Genomic DNA, 18,143 nt, shown 5'->3' on the forward strand with positions numbered 1-18,143 from the left:
TTTGCTTCCATACGTCATATGATGCTTGATCCACAATGACTAAGAATGCTTTTGCACCTGCCTCTTGAAGCGCCGAGGCTAAGCGCGATGTCAGAGTCGCAGTTGTGCCCCACCTGTTATCCGCACCACCCAAACATGAGCTGCAGGAAGCTCGCGCGTATTCTCTGGCAACCATTTCTACACTGCGGAAGAAGCTTTTCGCCTCGACCAACCCGATTCCATAACCTTACACACTTTGCCGAGAAGCTTAGCAAGCCACGAGGACTTGCTTCGGTTGCCAGAATGGGAATCGCGGAAAACTATGACGAGGTACTCAAGGGCAAGTACCCAGCCAAGGAGCACGCGAGGAAGGTCGCCAGGTGGATCATTGAAAAGGGCGGCGATAAGAATGGAACCATTTACCTCGAGGCTCAAAAGCAGAAACTGAACGAGGACAACGATGGAGAGGCTCCTTTCAGGTGCGTTAACTCAAGTTGTTATCAGGGCGAGCAGATACTGACCGTATTGATCAAGACAACGACGATACTTCTACTACCTCAGTGGATGCGACCTTCCAGATTCATACCTCACGTATGAGATCAGCTCAGACAAGCTTACGCTGTTCATACCTGGTGTTGAGCCTGAGGAGGTCATCTGGTCTGGCCTTCCCATGAGCCCCAAGGAAGCAAAGACCAAGTATGACATTGATGACTGCAAGACGACCGCCGATGTCAACTCGCACTTGGCCAGCTCCATCGACACGTCCCAGTCGACCATCTACGCCATCCCAGAGCAGATCTCGGACCACGTCACTTTCCTCAATTTCAAAGAGAAGGACCTCAAAGAGCTCAAGCCTGCGATCGAGTACTGCCGTGTGACCAAGACGGACTATGAGATCGCGCTCATCCGCAAGGCTAACGAAATCTCAACTGTTGCTCATATTAATGTCATGAAGGCCGCATCCAACGCTCAGAACGAGTGCGAGCTCGAGGCCATATTTCTGAAGTCGTGCGTAGAGCGCAACGCAAAGAATCAGGCCTACCACTCCATCGTAGCGGCTGGCACCAATGGCGCAACTCTCCACTACGTGAACAACGCAGCACCTATCAACAAGCAGAACTTACTCCTTCTGGACGCAGGATGCGAGGTTGACTGTTACGCCTCAGATATCACCCGCACATTCCCCATCAGGGGCACCTTCAACAAGGAGAGCAAAGCTATTTACGACATCGTTCTGCACATGCAGAAAGAATGCATCGCCGCGCTCAAAGCCGGTGCGGTGTGGGATTCGATCCACGAGCTTGCGCACAAGATCGCCATCGACGGACTTCTCGCACTGGGCATTCTTAAAGGCGATGCCGACGAGATCTTCAAGGCGCGGATAAGCGTTGCGTTTTTCCCTCACGGTCTCGGACACTATCTGGGCATGGACACTCACGATACCGGAGGCAATGCAAACTATGCTGATAAAGACACTATGTTCCGCTACCTCAGGGTTAGGGGCACGGTGCCGGCGAGGAGCGTTATTACAGTTGAGCCGGGAATTTACTTCTGTAGGTTCATCATTGAACCGTATCTGCAGGATGAGAGGCAGAAGCAGTACATTGACGAGAAGGTGCTGGAGAAGTACTGGGATGTTGGCGGTGTGAGGATTGAGGGTGAGTATTCGAACCTAGAACGTAATGGCATTATTACTGACAAGGCACAGATAACCTCCTCGTCGTTGATGGTGGTAGCGAGAATTTGACACCGACACCTAAGGAGGTTGACGACATCACGAAGCTCATCAGGACTGGTCAGTAGGGCGCAGTACCATATCCGTGGTTCGATGACAACAGCAATATAACAGCAAATGTTCCACCATTCTCCTCTTCTCAAAAAGCACTCAAATATCCCGGAACGTCCTTAGGTACAGTACAGTTTGGTGTTCGCCAAGCACTTCTGGGCGGAAGTCAACCCCTGCCGCGGGACCCTTTCAATTTGTGTATATTAACGCAGGTCACACTCACGTTCTCGCTCTTGTTCTCGCCTCTTGCAAGTCGTTTCGAAATCGCCGAAAGGGCGTACAGCCTTGCGCGCTAGACCAAACCCCGGATTTGGCGGCCGATTCCCACAGTACCTGCAGTCCTTCATCTACTTCAATGCGGAGCAGTATGACCGCGGCAGATGGGGTAACATATTTCGCATGCTATAAACTGAAGACGTAGTGGTACCATGAGTGATTTCAACCATCTCAATCCACCGTCAGTATGTTTGCCGCTAAGATAGCAGGTCTTGTAGGCCTTTTGGCAGGTCTAGTAGCCGCTCAGACAACCACACTCCAAGCCGAGTCGGCCACACTGTCTGGTGTTACCGTTGCCACTGCTATTGCTGGATACACCGGTAGGACTTCCATTAACGCCCTATGCACATGGGCTAATACCCTCCAGGCACCGGCTATGTCGAAGGCTTCGACGAGGCCACAGACAAGATAACCTTCACCGTCCCATCAACAGCCCAACAACTCTACGACCTCAAACTCGTATACAACGGTCCATACGGCGACAAATATACCTACGTCGTCCTCAATAGCGCGGGCGGCTCCCAAGTCTCGCTCCCTGCAACAACGGCATGGACCACCGTGTCGGCCGGCCAGGTGCTTCTCGATGTAGGCAACAACACCATCGAGATCCAGAACAACTGGGGCTGGTACCTGATCGACTCCATCATCCTCTCGCCCAGCCCAACGCGAGGCGCACACAGAATCACCACGCAGCCAGTATCCCCCAATGCTAACGCCGACGCGCGCGCACTGCTCAAGTACCTGGGCAGTATTTACGGCAAAAATATCCTCTCTGGGCAGCAAGATCAAGCGTCTCTCGACTGGGTGACTGCGAATGTGGGCAAGACGCCTGCTATCTTGGGGCTCGATTTGATGGATTACACCGAGAGTCGCATCTCGCGCGGTGCATCGTCCACCGATGTCGACAAAGCCATCGCGTTCAATAAAAGAGGCGGTATCGTGACGTTTGTGTGGCATTGGGGTGCGCCAACGGGTCTGTACGATAATGCGACACAGCCGTGGTGGTCTGGTTTCTACACTGTGGCGACGGACTTCAACATCGAGACGGCGCTAAAGGTCCGTTTCTTCCCCAAGTCTCACACATCGATTGCCAAACACACCTCACTGACGATCTCCAGGACACCACAAACGCGAACTACACGCTGCTGATCAAAGATATCGACACCATTGCCGTGCAGCTCAAGAAACTGCAGGACAACGGTGTGCCGGTGCTGTGGAGGCCGCTGCACGAGGCCGAAGGAAAGTGGTTCTGGTGGGGCGCTCAAGGCCCCGAACCCGCGAAGAAGTTATACAAGATCGTCTTTGACCGCCTGACGCGCATCCACAAGCTCAAGAACCTGATCTGGGTGTGGAATTCGGTCGATCCCGCTTGGTATCCGGGCAACTCGTACGTCGACATTGTCAGCGCGGACACCTACGCCCAAGGTGACCATGGGCCCATCAGTGCGACATACAACAACCTCCTCACACTCACCGGAGACACGAAGATCATCGCCGCCACGGAAATCGGAAGCGTGATGGAGCCGAGCTTGCTGAAGGCGTATCAGGCGGATTGGGCGTGGTTCGTGGTCTGGAGTGGCGACTTTATCAGCGCTGGCGTGTGGAACTCGCTGGACCTGCTGAAGAGAATTTACAACGATGCGTATGTGCTCACGCTCGATGAGATCCAGGGGTGGCGGACCAAGTAAGCTGTGCAGGGAGGGCGTGAGAATAGACATCGAAAGGGCGATGCAGTGCTTGGCATTGGCAACATGTAAATCCATGTACAGAAGTATCCGGGTAGCTTGTCGAAAGTCTTCATGAGGCACAGACATCAAGTTTCACACTCGTCTTTTCACTAAACACGCAGAGCTACGGACAGATCCGCATCATCTTCCAGACTCGTCACGGGTCAGTAGTACGCTCCTTCGATCAGAGCAAAGAGCGCACAGATTCAAATCGTATACAGCGACATAGCTCCATCTGGGCGCGACTTCAGGCGTGAGTTTAGCACGCCTGCACACTAATTTAGACTTCGAGTCTATTTGCGACGTTGCCTATGTAGCTGTTTTCGAACATTCGCGGTATCCAAAGCAGCAATCACGTGCGAACGCGACAAAGTCGTGAGATTTGGACAGAAGAAGCGTGATCTGTATCGAGAGGATGCGAAAGGTCAGATTCGACACTCCAAAGTACTTTGGGCCAGAAAGTTGGTGGACAGATATGTTCTGGTACCTCAGACTCTTTTCTGTCACAGTCCGCTGCTCATCTTCGGAGGATTTCATGCGAGTAGTCAGGATTAGTTTCGAAGAGGTGAGGATCGAAATTCTTGAAATGTGGAGTAAATTTGCATGCACACCTCGATCCAGTGCAGGGAGACACACAGCGATGCATGAAGAACTTGAGAAGCAGTCTTGGAACCAAAAGCATGTTGCAGATGTGAGGTATTTTGGCGTCCTTTGTAGCCCCTCGATGTCGTCGTGGGCTGGCAGAAAGTTAGTATGACCCGCAGTTCAAGCTTGCGTCAAGGGAGTGGCAGAAGAAAAGACACGAGTGTAAGGCGTGCGGGTTTGGTGTGCCTCTGCTGCACAATATCATCATATGGAAGAATCTCCATTTGAGCAAAGACTTGGTACGACATCAGTGACTTTTGGAAAACACAAGCGTATTGAATCGAGGTACGAAACGACTCTTAAAGATCTATCTTCACAAGATAGCCAAACTCACAGAAAGCTCAAGCCAGGCTTGCTGCCATGAGTTTTTCCGATAAGACGTTATGGAAAGAAACGTTGGCCGTTGTGACCTGGACATAAAGTATGAATGTGCCTCTTTCGACAGCGGTATTGCAGAAGTGAAGTTCAAGCCAAAGATCCGGCGAAAATGTCAAGAGTGGCACACTGAGAGTGGGTATTCAGACTTTAGAAGCCACCACAGGTGAAGTATGGCAGATGAAGACTTCTCGAGAGACTCGAAGTGTATATATTGGTGTCGGCTGTTTCCTCACTCCATTGAACATGTATCGACGGATATTTCAGCGTCTGGATGGAGAAACCTCATGGAAGTGCAGGGCTTAATTTTGCGATCGAGAGTCAGAGTACATACACCTTTCACAAACAGCTTGTAAGTCATTGGCCTGGCTTATGTATGTTCGCTACGACAACGCGTAGCTGCATGACCCAGTGGCCATGCGTATGCACTGGCCATAGTCGTAGCGGGCGTTCTCAATGTGCACTTAGCAGTCAGTCAGTCTTTGGCGATTCAGAAGGTCGAAAAGCTATCACGAAGAATTTTGTACGGAATGAACACACAGTAAGGGAAGGCAAGGTGTATCATCGATCATGTATCATTCATTGTCACAGCTCGCTAGTTGCGATCATCGCTGTGGGAGTATCGTGAGAAACTAGGAAAGACCCGCTAAGTGGAACTATCGCCCAGTACCTGTTTGCACCATTCGCCGGAATAAATCACGCCTTGACGCACTTCATGCGCCCTTTACCATTCCTTGAACTACAACGAAGAGCTCTTGGTGCTCTCCTGAACCTTCTTGACGATTGGGACGATCTGGTTGAAGAGAGGGTGTGTGCGGTCGAGACCGTTGACCTGGTTGACGACATCCTCGGCGGAGGTGTTCTTGAGGATCTTGGCAAGCTCGACAGACTCCTCATCGCCCTCGACGTTCTGGAAGCGGTAGGCCATCTCGATGGCACCGAGGAGAGCATCGACCTTCTCACCCATCTCAGCAAGCTGAGCAGCAGGGCCGATGAAGCGCTCCTTGCGAGACAGTTTACGAAGGGGAGCACGACCGACACGCTCGACGTTGTCCTTGAGGGTTGGGTTCGAGATACGCGTGACGATCTTCTCGACGTAGTCGTCCTGCTCTTGTGTGGAGATGCCGTGCTTGTTGACAATCAGATGAGCAGTCTCCTTGACGGCAGCACGAACGATATCATGAAGCTCCTTGTTGTGAAGAACCTCGTGGATGTATGGGATCTTGCGGTTGTGACCGTAGTACGCAGCAGTAGCGTGCGATGTGTTGACGGTGAAGAGCTTGCGCTCGATGTAGGGCTCGAGGTCGTCGACGTAGTGAACGCCCTCAATCTCGGGCTTCCTGCCGCCGTTCTCGAAGGGCTTCTGCTCGACGCACCACTCGAAGAACTTCTCGATCTTGACGTTGAGACCAGCGTCCTTGTCCTGCTGGGGTACAATACGGTCAATGGCCGAGTTGGCGTAGCGGGCCTTCTTGTCGATGTTCTCGAGGGTCTTCTCGCTCAGCTTGCTCTCAATGAAGCCCTTCCATGTGGTTGTGGCGTTGATGGCGTTCTCGCAGGCAATGACGGCAATGGGGTAGTCGAGCTCCCGGGCCTCGATGGCCTTGGCGACGGGGTCAGCGACAAACTTGAGGATATTGGGGCCAACGGCACAGGTGACGACATCGGCAGTGGCGATCTCATGCACGACCTTGTCCATCTCGTGCTTGGAGTTGATGGCCCGGTAGTGGTCGATGGTGAACTGGCGCTCGCCATCATCACCGATCTCGGTGACTGTGTACGATGGTGTTTCTTGGAGTTGACTGATAATCGAATCCATGACATCGACGAAGATGACCTCGTAGCCAGAGTTGTGAAGGAACTCAGCCACGAAGCCGCGGCCGATGTTTCCTCCACCGAAATGAACAGCCTTCTTATCGTAAGGCATGTTTGTTGTGTGGATGTGTGTGTGTCGAAATGTTTAGAGGTGTGCAGTCGAGTAGGTGAGTGTAGTGGTGAGGATCAGCTGGCAATGGAGGTCAATAGAGTATTCGTAAAAATGGTGACAGTGGTGAAAGGAGGGTCAATCGTGAGGGTTGTCACCGCACGATTGGTGAGTGAAGTGGGCTGAGGTTGAGATGAGGCTTACTGGTGAAATTTTCGGGGCGTGGTGAGAAGGCACGAAGAAGGGTGTTTGTTGACGATCGGAGGGGGAGGTGTTGATGAGGGGTATTTATGGCAGGAGCTAGGGCCACCGACGCAACTGCAGTGGCAGGTGGTGCAAACGCGGTGAAGTGTCGCAGTAATACTGTGGATTTTGCCTGGCCAGAAGCTTCTTACGGCACAAAGGGTATGTGACTGGGGTGCTACAACGCTGCAAGCTAATTACAAGGAAAGACTTGAGGTCTCCAGGTGAATGTTGGGGCCACTGCGCTGGCGATGCACCCCGCGATGACGCTGCAGCGAACACCCGATTGGCGGCTGGAGGCGAACGACTGCCTGCCAAAGTGACGCGCAGGGCTCGCCAGATTCAATAGTAAGATTTTAACTGCGCAACTTGACAGTTGCCTAGGTGTTGAACTGCGGCTGAAGGACGGACCGTAACAGTAATAGATGAACGTGCTGCCATGCTGCCCAACTGCTCACCTTCGACGTTGCTCCCGGCCGTGGAGGCTCCAAGGCGCGCGCCGAAACATTCGATTCTGGAAATGCAGCCGCGACTCTGACGGAAATTCCGGCAATTTCTGACGCTCTGCTCTTTCACGGTCCGGCTTCCCAGACACCTCCTCACCACGCGCTGGTGGAGTAACGACGTCATGGTCCGTCCCAAGCAGACTCTCCGTTCCCGCTATTGTTAGCTGGAGCGAAGTGGGGCAAGCGTATTTTTCTTCAACTCGCAAAACATCTATTGAGGGTCGTCATCGATTATTGATCGATTGCTAGTTGTAAACCCGTGTATCGCGATCCGATCTGGAAAAAAATCTCATTACCATCAGCCCCACCATTACAATATCTTCTTTACCTCAAGACCGCCAGCCCACTGTAGCACTTTACGCGTGAATAGCCTGCTGCACGTGAGGGTACACGGCGACCATGCGGTGATAGAGATCTGGATGGGCACGGATAAGAACTTCCGGATCCCAAGCCATTGCGACAAAGATTGTGTCGATACCGCTGCTCAACGGTGTCGTGAAGATTTTGCAGATTTGCAGACCAATGAGAAAGGCAAATGCGACCACGACGGGGGTATAGCCGCCATCCCGGTTGTATGCGGGGGCTGTGAAAATGAGGTACAGGTAAGCCAGCAGCGCGCATGCGTACGCGATAAAGGTTGCACCCATGGAGAGCACCGGGCCGATGAGACATTCGTTGACAAGGGCATCGACACCGCGGTCTTTGATCATCCTGTGATGTATTAGCACGTGCATAATGTGAAGAGCTTCGGAACAAAACTTGCTTCCAGGTATCCTTAGCAGCATCAATGTACGATTTGCCGTACAGTGCAATGTACGAGAACGCATAACGATTCAAGAATTCGACAGCCCACTCGAGAAAGCCAATCAGACAACCAAGAACGCAGAACAAGATCGAGCCGACCAAGTTGCCGTCGCCGGATGCTGATCGCTGTGCGGCAGAGCAGAGCTGGCGCAGGAACTGGATGATGGCCACCAACAAGCTACCCAGACTGATACTGCCAAAGCTGTAGGTCAAGGCACGCTTCAAGGCGCCGCGCGTTGCACCCTTGGGGAACTTCTCGCCATCTGGGTTGAAGTACCAGGAACCGTACACGCCAGAGATGGTGACGTGAATGGTGTTCTTGAGCCACCTGGGTGATCATCAGCTTCGCGCTTCGTGGGACAGAAACCTCGGACTTACTCAGAGAACCAGTACATGGCGAACGTGACGAATGCGATGAGACCAATGACCTTGCCGTTGCTGCAGCCCCCACTTCCATTGTTGCATGCGGGGTTGTTGCCAGGGTGGTAGTTTGCGTAGATTGCAACCAGTGTGACCGAGAACCAAGCACTCAATGCCATGGCGATGAGTCCTCCGATGAGAGAGACCAGGTACACATGGCCAAATTTCTTTGAGACGTCGATCGCAGTCTGCAGCATAAGGACACTGAAGGGGATACGGGGAATCCAGCTGATGAAGCAGATCACGTAGAAGATGCTGAACAGCAAGAACACGATGCCTCCAGACCAGTAACGGCGCGAAAGCATGTATAACGCTGTGACGAATCCGAAAATAATGTTCAGAATACCGGTGATCCAGATGAACTGCTTGGTGAAGGCGCGCGCAGCCCACATGTATGCGTACGAGAAGATAGTGGCCATGCCGAGGACGAATGCGAAGAGGATGACGGTGTTAGAATCCAGTCCGAAGTCATTGCGACTGCCGTAAATACCACCATTGAAGTTGATATTTTGCGCTGCAAGCTGTTAGTACTTGCGCAACCCTTCAGCACGACAGTCAACCTACCGTATCCTCTAATAGAAATCGCAGATACAGCGACATATCCCAAGAAGACTGCGATAAGCAGCAAACCGGCCCACCAATCATTGTACTTGGGCCGCTCCACCTTGAAGGCCTGATCGAATGTTGGCTTCTCCCCATAGTTCGTCTGCTCATAGCCAGTTTGCTGCTGTGGGTGCTGCGGGGGCGGTGGACCCTGAGGAGGCGCATAGCTGTTACCATATTGTGGAGGTTGTTGGCTGTAGTTCATGGGTTGTTGCTGGCCATATTGCTGGCCCTGGTAATAGCTTTGTTGTGGCTGTTGTGGCGCGCCAGTATAGTAGCCCGCGGCTTCGCCTTGTTGCGCCATCGCGACGCTGAAGTTGGTGCTTGTCGCGTAAGAGGATAATGTGCGTGCGGTTGTCGAAAGGAGAGAAGAATGGAGTGCGGAACGGGTAGAATGGAAGTCAACAAAAGCTAATGAAATGATGTTCGTAGACGTCACATGTCATGACCGGTCGACTACAGGAGCGGCATGCGCCTACCTCTGTGGCTGAAGATCGCTGCTAGCGTGGCACAGTGCGAGCGTGATTGGCATATACCTTTGTGCCGTTGGCAGCGGTACTTGCTCCAGCCATCGAACCAATTATGGCAGATCTTCGCTCCCGTCGAGGCAGCCAGTCCGCATGAAGCTTTTCCCCTTTTCCTAAAGACGATTGGTCTCTTTTAGCCTATCGCATACTAACAGGTCGTAACGAGATGATGAGATCTTAATGTGGCGGCACATTCCAAACCACTAATGGGACCCCTTGCATAGCCAGCCGGAGTTGCCAGATGTTTCGCAGGTCTCGCAATTGTGTTGCGGATTGCCGAACTCCGTTGTCCTTGGAAGAACACTTCGCCAGAGCAATCGCTTCTCCGTCTTCCCGGCTTGGAAGTCGCGAATTATCGCCCTGGGCCGTCTCGTGCTCGTCTCGTGAAGGTTTTCGAATGAGCAAGCCAGCCGATTATCCGCAGCACGGGCCGACTGCACAACTTCGATTCGATAGCTCCCACATGAGCTCGATACTCTCTTGACTCGTCGAATTTTTGCTAGCGCAGGGTGTCGCGACAAACTCCATGGAGAGCGGTGTGAATGTCGACTGTCAGATATCATGAGTGATGAAAATCTACTCGGCCTTGGTCTTTTCCTCTCCACGCTCCTTCCTATGCGCCCACACATAGACGAAAGGGTAGATGGTCTCTGGAAGTAATGTGATGATCATACCAGCGATACTCCAGAACGAGCCAACGTAAGACCAGTTCGTTGGCGCATTGAGGTATCGCCATATGAACACCAGGAACGCGCAAATACAACCGAGATATCTCGTAATCCTAAGCTCATCAGTGGCGATCACCGCAGAAGTACCAAGAATACCTACCAGATCTCTAGACTCTGACCCTTCGTGTCTCCTCTCTTCAACAGGTAGTAGATCTGTCCCCACCCAATCGGCAGCTCCAGATACACACCAGTCCAGAAGGCAGTCAACTGCTCCCTCTCATCTGGCCACACCTGTCCAATACCCCACAGGAACGCAATTCCTAGCGATGTCATCCACACCAACCTCCAGACAGTCTTCGGTCTCTCCTCCTCTTTATAGGCCCTCTTTAATGCCACAGCAACGAAGCTCACGTCGAACATGAACCACACAAAGAAGCAGACACGCTGCCAAGTCGTCGTTGTACAGACATAGGCGTAGTAGAGCTCATAAGCCATGGTCTGGGAAAGGAAGAGCACGGAACCAGCCAGGAAGCGATCGCTGTAGGTGCGCGTCATGTAGAAGAGGTAGCATAGTGTATAGAGGACGCCGCAGGAAATGATAAGGAAGTCGGTGACGAAGAAGTAGGATTCTGGGGGTGAGAGCGCAAGATCCGAGGTCTGAGGTATAAGGTGGTAGGAGCTGTAGTTATTAGCAAGCTCGAACATCTTGAAATGCTAAAAGACAAAGGCTCGAGGTCGAAGGTAAGATCGACAATGGTGGTTGGTGACGAAGGGTCCGTCGAAGGTGATGGTTTAGAAGATTGCAGAGGGTCGCAGATGACACGCAACACATTCACGCCTGGACTTGAAGGCCAGACAGGTTTTATTGCATCTTGGGATTGCTGATGTGAGAGGATTTTGGTTGACGTGTGAACCCTCCAATCTGTTTTGAACCCAGGCATCCGAGTATCCCGGACGAGTCAACACGTTGTTCGGCAGCACCGGGTTCGTCATTTCACAGCCCTAATCGAGGCCAACGACATACGCGCCATCGTCAAAAACAACAATACAATGCTGACAGCCGCTTCAGAACTTACAAGCCCCTTGGGTTTGTACTTCTATGCGCTCGCCTTGGCGCCTCACCGGTCGGGTGGCTGCAGCCGAGCCCGTTATCAACGAATGCTGCAAGACTACTCCAACGCTGAGTACCCAGATGACGTATACGCTTGGAAACGTAGTCAGGAATAGATCTTGAGTGGCTGTAGTGATTCGTAAGGAAGTACCGGACACTAGGTGAGGTTGGGGCTTAGTGTACATTTCGCGACTTTTTTTCTCATTGCATACTGACTATCGTCTCTGAAGTTTACTCGAGCTTCTCAATTAACAGAAAATATCTGGATGTACGCCAGTATTCCTGAAATCTTGGGAGGCTGGCAGAGGCAATCTGAGAGTATCTTGCTGCACAGCGCGTCTAACGAGAGGGATACGGTTACAATGAAGGTCAATTGCCGTAACCTACAGCAATTATAAGCAACTGTAGCGTCCTAAAACTACGTAACCACGTAGCTGTATAGTCTGTGAGCCTAGTTTGCGGTAATTTGCATAATTTGCGTGAGTACTACAGTATTATTGCCCATCTTAATCTAGTCCTATGAGGGTAAACAAGAAAGAACGACTAGTATAACCATACTTTGTTGCGGCAAACGTAGCCGCTGTATATCGATGGAAAACTGCGCTGAGTTGCTTGCTAGCTAGGAGGCGACCATATATACATGCCCCGAGATGTGCTAGTCCAAGGTAGTCAACGGAGGTGACGATCGAGGCCTGTCGGACCGACTTGCACCGCAACATACTTTAGTACTACTATACCACACCTTTATCTATAGCTACTTATAGCTACAGCTAAGGCTGACTACAATTACTGCTACTTAATCTTGCCTACTGCTGCACACCGTAAACCGTAGGTTCTAATACTACGTCCAGTTGGAAACGCTGATCTTGCAACTTGATAGAGGGACGCTACAAAAGTCTAGCTATTGTTACTGCTAATTGGGAGCTAGACTACAAAAGACCTTCAGACCTATATCGCACATTATCCTCCCTGTCTATTTTGCGACACGAAATTGCAGTGCTACTTCGACATCCTCGAATTAGGTTTGATTAAGGACCGTGATGCGAAACACCTGCCAACCTCCTTCTGCTCTAGAATCGTTAAAGTCGCGCCACAAGTCGTACTGCGATTGCGGTCGTTCGTGGCGCTCTCAGCAACCTTTTGCAGAGAGGTGCCTACCCATGTCCAAACCAACTCCCCGCGCAAGTATACTGGTGTTCCAATCAGGTACAAGCCTCTGATCTCCTCGCAAAGCACAAACTCGCGCTTGACCGTGCCATCGTCGAGCACCTGACACGGCGTCACTGGGGTCGCTTCTCGCAGTGTCTCGAGTGATTACGTCGATGTCCAATTGACAATGAGTTTCAGCGATGTCCAGTGATTCCGTCGATGTTCAGTGATTCCGTTGATGTTCAGTGATTCCGTTGATGTCCAGTGAGTTCCCACACTTTAAATCTATGAGCATAGCACGCTTTTCCCTTAAAATTAGATGTACAATTACTGTAGATGCCCTGCATCTTTTGCGAGATTTGCGTCATGTTTGGAGTACGGAGCGAACAAAGGCACTCCATGTGCTCACGCCTAAAACTTTTGGTAGGAAAACCAAACAAAGGGACTCCATTTGTTCGTAGAATAGAGTGAACAGTGCCAATGATGCTATGATAGGGTAGATGCACAAGTTTTTAGTATCTACAAGGCTTGTTGAACGGAGGCTGTTGTCTGTTGTAATCTGTGAGATGAGAATGTTGTTGCCAGCCGGGAATGGCCATGGGGAATGGCCTTGATTACCCTAGCTGGCTACCGGTAATCTAAGGAGGGGTACCGGCCCATTCACTGGTTACCTAGGTAAGTTACCCGTGCACACCTGCGCTCTGCCTGTTCTATGGCTAGAGTCGGATCACTTAGTTGCCTGGTCTCGGTACAGCAACACGTGCCCACGACTGCAGCCTACAGTAAATGCTAATTCCGTTAGACTCTCCTGTTTATGCCAGCTAACCGCAAGCGAGCATGTATAGAAACAACAGGGAGCATCCGAAGCACCAATGGACACATGTGACCCTGTACATGGGCCAGCGTTACCAACTGGACGTAGTACTGGAATCTACGGTTACGGTGCACTGCATTAGGCAAAAGTAAGTAGTGGTAATTATATTGAGCCGTAGCCGTACAGGAAGTAGTTGTAGATTGAGGCGTAGTACGGCAGTAATACGCCAAGATTTAGTGTTTATTTTAAAGTATAATTATTAGGATTGTAAAGCTAGAAATAGAGCCTGTTAATTCTTTTGTGCTAATGCCTACATTGATAGCAGTAACAGTAGCGTTAATTTGTTCTTTCACAAGTTCAAATCACACTCTAAGCACTTTTTAAGTATTTTTGCTTTTTAGCTTTGTCACGTACACAGCAATACTGCAGTACTACGCCAATTACGGCTATTTACGCCTACTGTCAGTATGCCACACATGCTACGTAGAATTCGGGACGCTAAGGTTGCCTACAATTGCCGTAGGTTACGGTAATTGACCCTTACTGTAGCCGTATACGTCCAGTTGGCAACACTGTTACATGGGCTGGCGAGGAAGATGTGGTGAGAAGCAGAAGCATTGGAAATCCTTGCTCACCGGTCAAACAAGGGCACTATGGCTGCTCCTGCTATTCAGACATAGAGGCTTCAAGCCCTAACCACGTTCCATCAATTGATACACTTGTCGCAGCAAAGACAATGGATCCAGCATCTCTTAGCCTCGGCACTATAGCTCTTGCTGTGCAGCTGGTATATGCCGTCGTGCAGCTCAAGCGTGTCGTAGATGCTTGGAGCGGTGCGCCTCAGAGTCTTCGTTACCTTCATTCGCGCACCGCATCAGCCCAAACAAACTTCAGCGCGCAGGTTGGAAGAACTCCTGGCTCCAAAGACGAGAGAAACCTCTTCTTGTCAATCTGAACAATCACCTAAGGCAAGGAAGCACAATCGTTGCTGATATTCTCGCATTATTGAGACGTCATGGTGGCGACTTCGCAACTATGGGCGCGCGATGGGATCGACTGTGGAACAAGGATGACTTCAATGATCCCGACTCCCGCATGTACCAATAAGTGCAGAGCATGACCTAAGTTCACGAGAACATCACCTTGTAGGACTTGATTATGAACGTAGATTGAACACTGCCTGACCATGAGTGGCAGGGCACATCGGCACAACTTATCCGAGCAAGGCGCGCTGCGAGGTTCCATCGGTGAGATCAACGCTGACACTCAAATCGGTGACGACAGACATCCTTTGCACGAAGCCACCGGAATTGGGAATGTTTTTGAGATCGAATACCAGCTTCAGGTTCTCAATCAAACCCAGTGGATTGATGTGAATGCTGTTACCACCCTAGATTGCACACCTTTACACGTGGGTGCAATGCGAGGCAAGATTGACGCCATGCAAGAGCTCATTAAGAACGGAGCTACAGTTGACCTGTAGGTACTCGTATGCTCCCTCCGCCTTGACGTCACTTCATTGCGCCATCGAGCGTGGGCGAGCAGAAGCAGCAAGAACACTCTTGCTAAATGGAGCAAGCTCTATGGTAGCGAATTGTAGAGGCGACACGCTGTTAGATGTGTGTCTGAACACGATAATGCATACACAAACATGAACACCTCATCACCAAGAAACGATCGTCTGCACTCTGATGGACTACCACACCGAGCCTAACACAATGACAAACTGGACTTTGAACGTATTGCCCAGTATTGTTATGTATCCATACGGCCGTTACCTTATGGGCTCGGTGCCTGTCTTGCAGAATCGGCTTTTCGCGCTCCTTTTACGACAGCCAGCTGGATGCGCAATACAACAAGCCAGGGTAATGTATGATTACACGCCCCAGCAGTCGGCTTTAGGTTCACATACTTTGGCTTGCTTAGATACGGTGTACTACCTTGCAACGAGCCATGCCCAGGTATTGCCAAAAACGATTGGAGATTGGCTTGGAAGTCGTGCGAGCCAGGGCTCGTGCATACAAGCTGCATTCAGCCCAGTACATGAGTATTGTGGCAAGCTCGAGTTCTGCTATGGCCGCGTCGGACTATACACCTCTGAACACATGTCTTTCGGGTACAAGTACAAAGTGGAACGGAAGAGTGAAAGATGGGAATGTTCTGACACATTCCTCAAGAAATTACAAGCACGCGTTGCTTACATCGCGCAACTTGTTTCCTAGAGAGCCAGGAAAGTGAAGTGCATGAGAAGACTACCATCTGACGCGTTACGCAATGTATTTAGAACATTCCAGGAGGCAGCTGCCTGTCCATTTAAGTAGCCTGCCCTTCTGTCTCGGATAGCTTTCTATCGAATTCACTCCGTTCAACCTTGCCCTTCTGCTGTCTTCAGTCCGGCACCTTACACGGCAAGCTTATGCAACTGTGTAACTTGACCTTACTTTTACATGCTCAGATTATTTATATGTAAAACTTACTGTGTAGAATGCTCAGTCTTAAACAAATTGGGCCCGCAGCTTGGTCCCATGATCTTCCTGTCTACTATCTAGGAAGGGTAAACCCTAACGCTATGCTTAGTCTACCACGAATCGGGTCCGATTCGTGGCGTCCTATTGGTCAGACACGAAATACCGCAAGTGCAGTCATACGGTGGAGGGAACCGAAGAAGTAACGTTATAGGACTGTCAGGAGAAGCCGAAAGGTCCCAATTGTGCCAACCCTCCATAAAACTACTCCATGACTGACAAAGTCGTCAACGATTTCTGTCCGGACTACAGGGCTGCAGGACACTCGTAGCCGACTCAGTAATTACACATATTAGGAATGTACAACGGACATGGAAAATCAGACTTGTTTGTGGTTAGGTCGATATGTACGTGATGATGTGGACTTCTATGCATGTAAGGTAGTGTCGCGATGAGTGAACAGTACGCATGTGCGGAAAATTAAGGGATTGAACTGAGGTTGTATTGTATTACAGTGCGAAGCTGCGAACGTGACTATAGTATAGCTCACTCCTATACTAATCACCAACTACTTATACAAGCTGTATTACGCTGCAGATACTGTTAGTAGTACGCCCTATTGCAAGCGCTGAGTTGAGGGATCTCGGTGCTTGTTGCGATAATACCGGTACCAGAATTAAACAAGGCTGACATAGCAATTGTGACTTTACACCAGAGCCAGCTGGGGGAATCTTGGGAGAGGAATCTTGGGAATCATGACATACGGACTTCATCGTGTCCGGCGCTGTGGCTCGTGTGTCGACTGAGTATATCTACTGAGCCAAAGCGTCGTGGCTGAGTCTCTAGAGCGGTTGCCCTATCGGCTCACGATACTAAGCCCCCAAGTTCCGGCTTGAGCTACCGCATGAGAAGGCGTGCGGCTGTACGGTCAAGTGTTCTTGGCGTCGATCGCGGGAGGAGAATCTAGGGCTGAGGGAAATCCTCTCAGTCAATCGGGTCTGTGCTGGCTGCATGATGAACACATTCGTAAGCCCGAGGACGCCTCATCCTATTCGAAGACAACAGGAGGTATTGCTGATACGTCCTGGGGAGTAAAGAGAAAGAGAGCCCTCAAGAGGACAGATGACTAAGGTGGAATTACATTGGTGCTCACTGTGCTCCACTCAGTGGCTGAAGAGTTGTAATGAGCAGTTACGGGTGTTCCAGACTCGCCTACGACAGTCGTTCCAGAAACCTGAAACATTTGGCCATCGCAGCAGATTTTCTGGATACCTGGAGGCCTCCCGGGTCCTGTAGAGCTACAGACATTTACCTGAAAGCGTGCAGCAAAGACAACAACGAACATTCTATGCGACCATAATTACTCTATGTCAACCGGGTTTGACAGCTTGGCCTGGACGTTGTCAGAGTATTGAAGGATGTCCTGATTTATAGCCTCGACCATTCCCTCCCCGCAGCCTTCAGCCCCGCCTCTCCATCAACAAGCACACACCACCCCTCACCTCCTCTGCCTCCATCGCCGGCGATAACAGCCTTGAAGCTTTTTTGTGCATACTCAAGCACATCACCGTCAAAGCTGCCGGGCTGCAGCCAGACGGCAGGCACACCAGCCTCCTTAGCCTCCTTCAGCAGCTGCTTGGTGACAGCTGGCGGCGTGATCACAGACAGAGAGTAATCCGAGGCTGGAGGGTCGGACAGAGCGGTCGGCGATGGGACGGTGGTGTGGTCGCGCTTGAGGACGGAGATGGTGGGGGAGCGCGGATTGATGGGTGTGACGGGGAGGGAGTGCTGAAGGTACCATGCAAACACTATTGGTCTGTCAGTGCATGTCAACATACCTCGAAGGGAGTCGAGGAACGGTGAGTGTTGTTGTGTCGCTGCTACATACCTCTGTGACCAAATTTGGAGGGGTCAGAAGATGCACCTGCCACGGCGAAGCGTGGCGATAAGAAGAACGTGATGAGGGCAGCTTCCATTTCCTTGTCTCGCCTCTGATCTCTTGTCGTTGGCATGAGTTTATTTATGTGTGTACAGTTGAGCGATGATATCGAAGCGCAAGGCTGCGAATGCAATAGGCCGAGGGATGTGTCACGTCATCGACACGCGCCTCGCGTGCTTTAA

At 51.1% G+C, this 18,143-nt stretch overlaps 7 protein-coding genes across 7 annotated transcripts; 3 read left to right on the forward strand and 4 right to left on the reverse strand.

Moving 5' to 3' along the window:
• The first annotated feature begins 23 nt into the window (after positions 1–23).
• Positions 24–2,179, forward strand: M421DRAFT_422710 (Creatinase/aminopeptidase). Its single transcript, XM_033593254.1, has 3 exons — positions 24–458; positions 514–1,637; positions 1,688–2,179. The coding sequence occupies exons 1-3, from the start codon at positions 136–138 to the stop codon at positions 1,780–1,782; spliced, it is 1,542 nt and encodes a 513-aa protein (XP_033446620.1). The 5' UTR covers positions 24–135; the 3' UTR covers positions 1,783–2,179.
• Positions 2,180–2,228: 49 nt separating this feature from the next.
• On the forward strand, positions 2,229–3,729 carry M421DRAFT_67798 (glycoside hydrolase family 26 protein; the record flags this gene model as incomplete). Its single annotated transcript, XM_033596446.1, has 3 exons — positions 2,229–2,361; positions 2,409–3,097; positions 3,160–3,729. The coding sequence occupies 3 exons, from the start codon at positions 2,229–2,231 to the stop codon at positions 3,727–3,729; spliced, it is 1,392 nt and encodes a 463-aa protein (XP_033446621.1).
• Positions 3,730–5,338: 1,609 nt separating this feature from the next.
• On the reverse strand, positions 5,339–7,109 carry M421DRAFT_215187 (mannitol-1-phosphate 5-dehydrogenase). The gene is made up of 2 exons (XM_033588260.1): positions 6,917–7,109; positions 5,339–6,793 (listed from the first exon to the last, which is right to left on the reverse strand). The coding sequence occupies exon 2, from the start codon at positions 6,713–6,715 to the stop codon at positions 5,528–5,530; it is 1,188 nt and encodes a 395-aa protein (XP_033446622.1). The 5' UTR covers positions 6,716–6,793; positions 6,917–7,109; the 3' UTR covers positions 5,339–5,527.
• A 708-nt stretch (positions 7,110–7,817) lies between these two features.
• M421DRAFT_67811 (DUF580-domain-containing protein) lies at positions 7,818–9,592 on the reverse strand (the record flags this gene model as incomplete). Its single annotated transcript, XM_033596447.1, has 4 exons — positions 7,818–8,172; positions 8,216–8,593; positions 8,644–9,199; positions 9,250–9,592. The coding sequence occupies 4 exons, from the start codon at positions 9,590–9,592 to the stop codon at positions 7,818–7,820; spliced, it is 1,632 nt and encodes a 543-aa protein (XP_033446623.1).
• Positions 9,593–10,391: 799 nt separating this feature from the next.
• Positions 10,392–11,188, reverse strand: M421DRAFT_67590 (uncharacterized protein; the record flags this gene model as incomplete). The annotated part of the gene is made up of 2 exons (XM_033596420.1): positions 10,392–10,596; positions 10,644–11,188. The coding sequence occupies 2 exons, from the start codon at positions 11,186–11,188 to the stop codon at positions 10,392–10,394; spliced, it is 750 nt and encodes a 249-aa protein (XP_033446624.1).
• Positions 11,189–14,743: 3,555 nt separating this feature from the next.
• Positions 14,744–15,795, forward strand: M421DRAFT_93940 (uncharacterized protein; the record flags this gene model as incomplete). Its single annotated transcript, XM_033598156.1, has 3 exons — positions 14,744–15,036; positions 15,308–15,422; positions 15,484–15,795. 3 exons carry the CDS (start codon positions 14,744–14,746, stop codon positions 15,793–15,795), a joined length of 720 nt encoding a protein of 239 aa, XP_033446625.1.
• Positions 15,796–17,450: 1,655 nt separating this feature from the next.
• Positions 17,451–18,034, reverse strand: M421DRAFT_67558 (NAD(P)-binding protein; the record flags this gene model as incomplete). Its single annotated transcript, XM_033596413.1, has 2 exons — positions 17,451–17,830; positions 17,911–18,034. The coding sequence occupies 2 exons, from the start codon at positions 18,032–18,034 to the stop codon at positions 17,451–17,453; spliced, it is 504 nt and encodes a 167-aa protein (XP_033446626.1).
• Positions 18,035–18,143: the final 109 nt, after the last annotated feature.

This window comes from Didymella exigua (assembly GCF_010094145.1).
Source record: "Didymella exigua CBS 183.55 unplaced genomic scaffold M421scaffold_22, whole genome shotgun sequence".
NCBI lineage: Eukaryota > Fungi > Ascomycota > Dothideomycetes > Pleosporales > Didymellaceae > Didymella > Didymella exigua.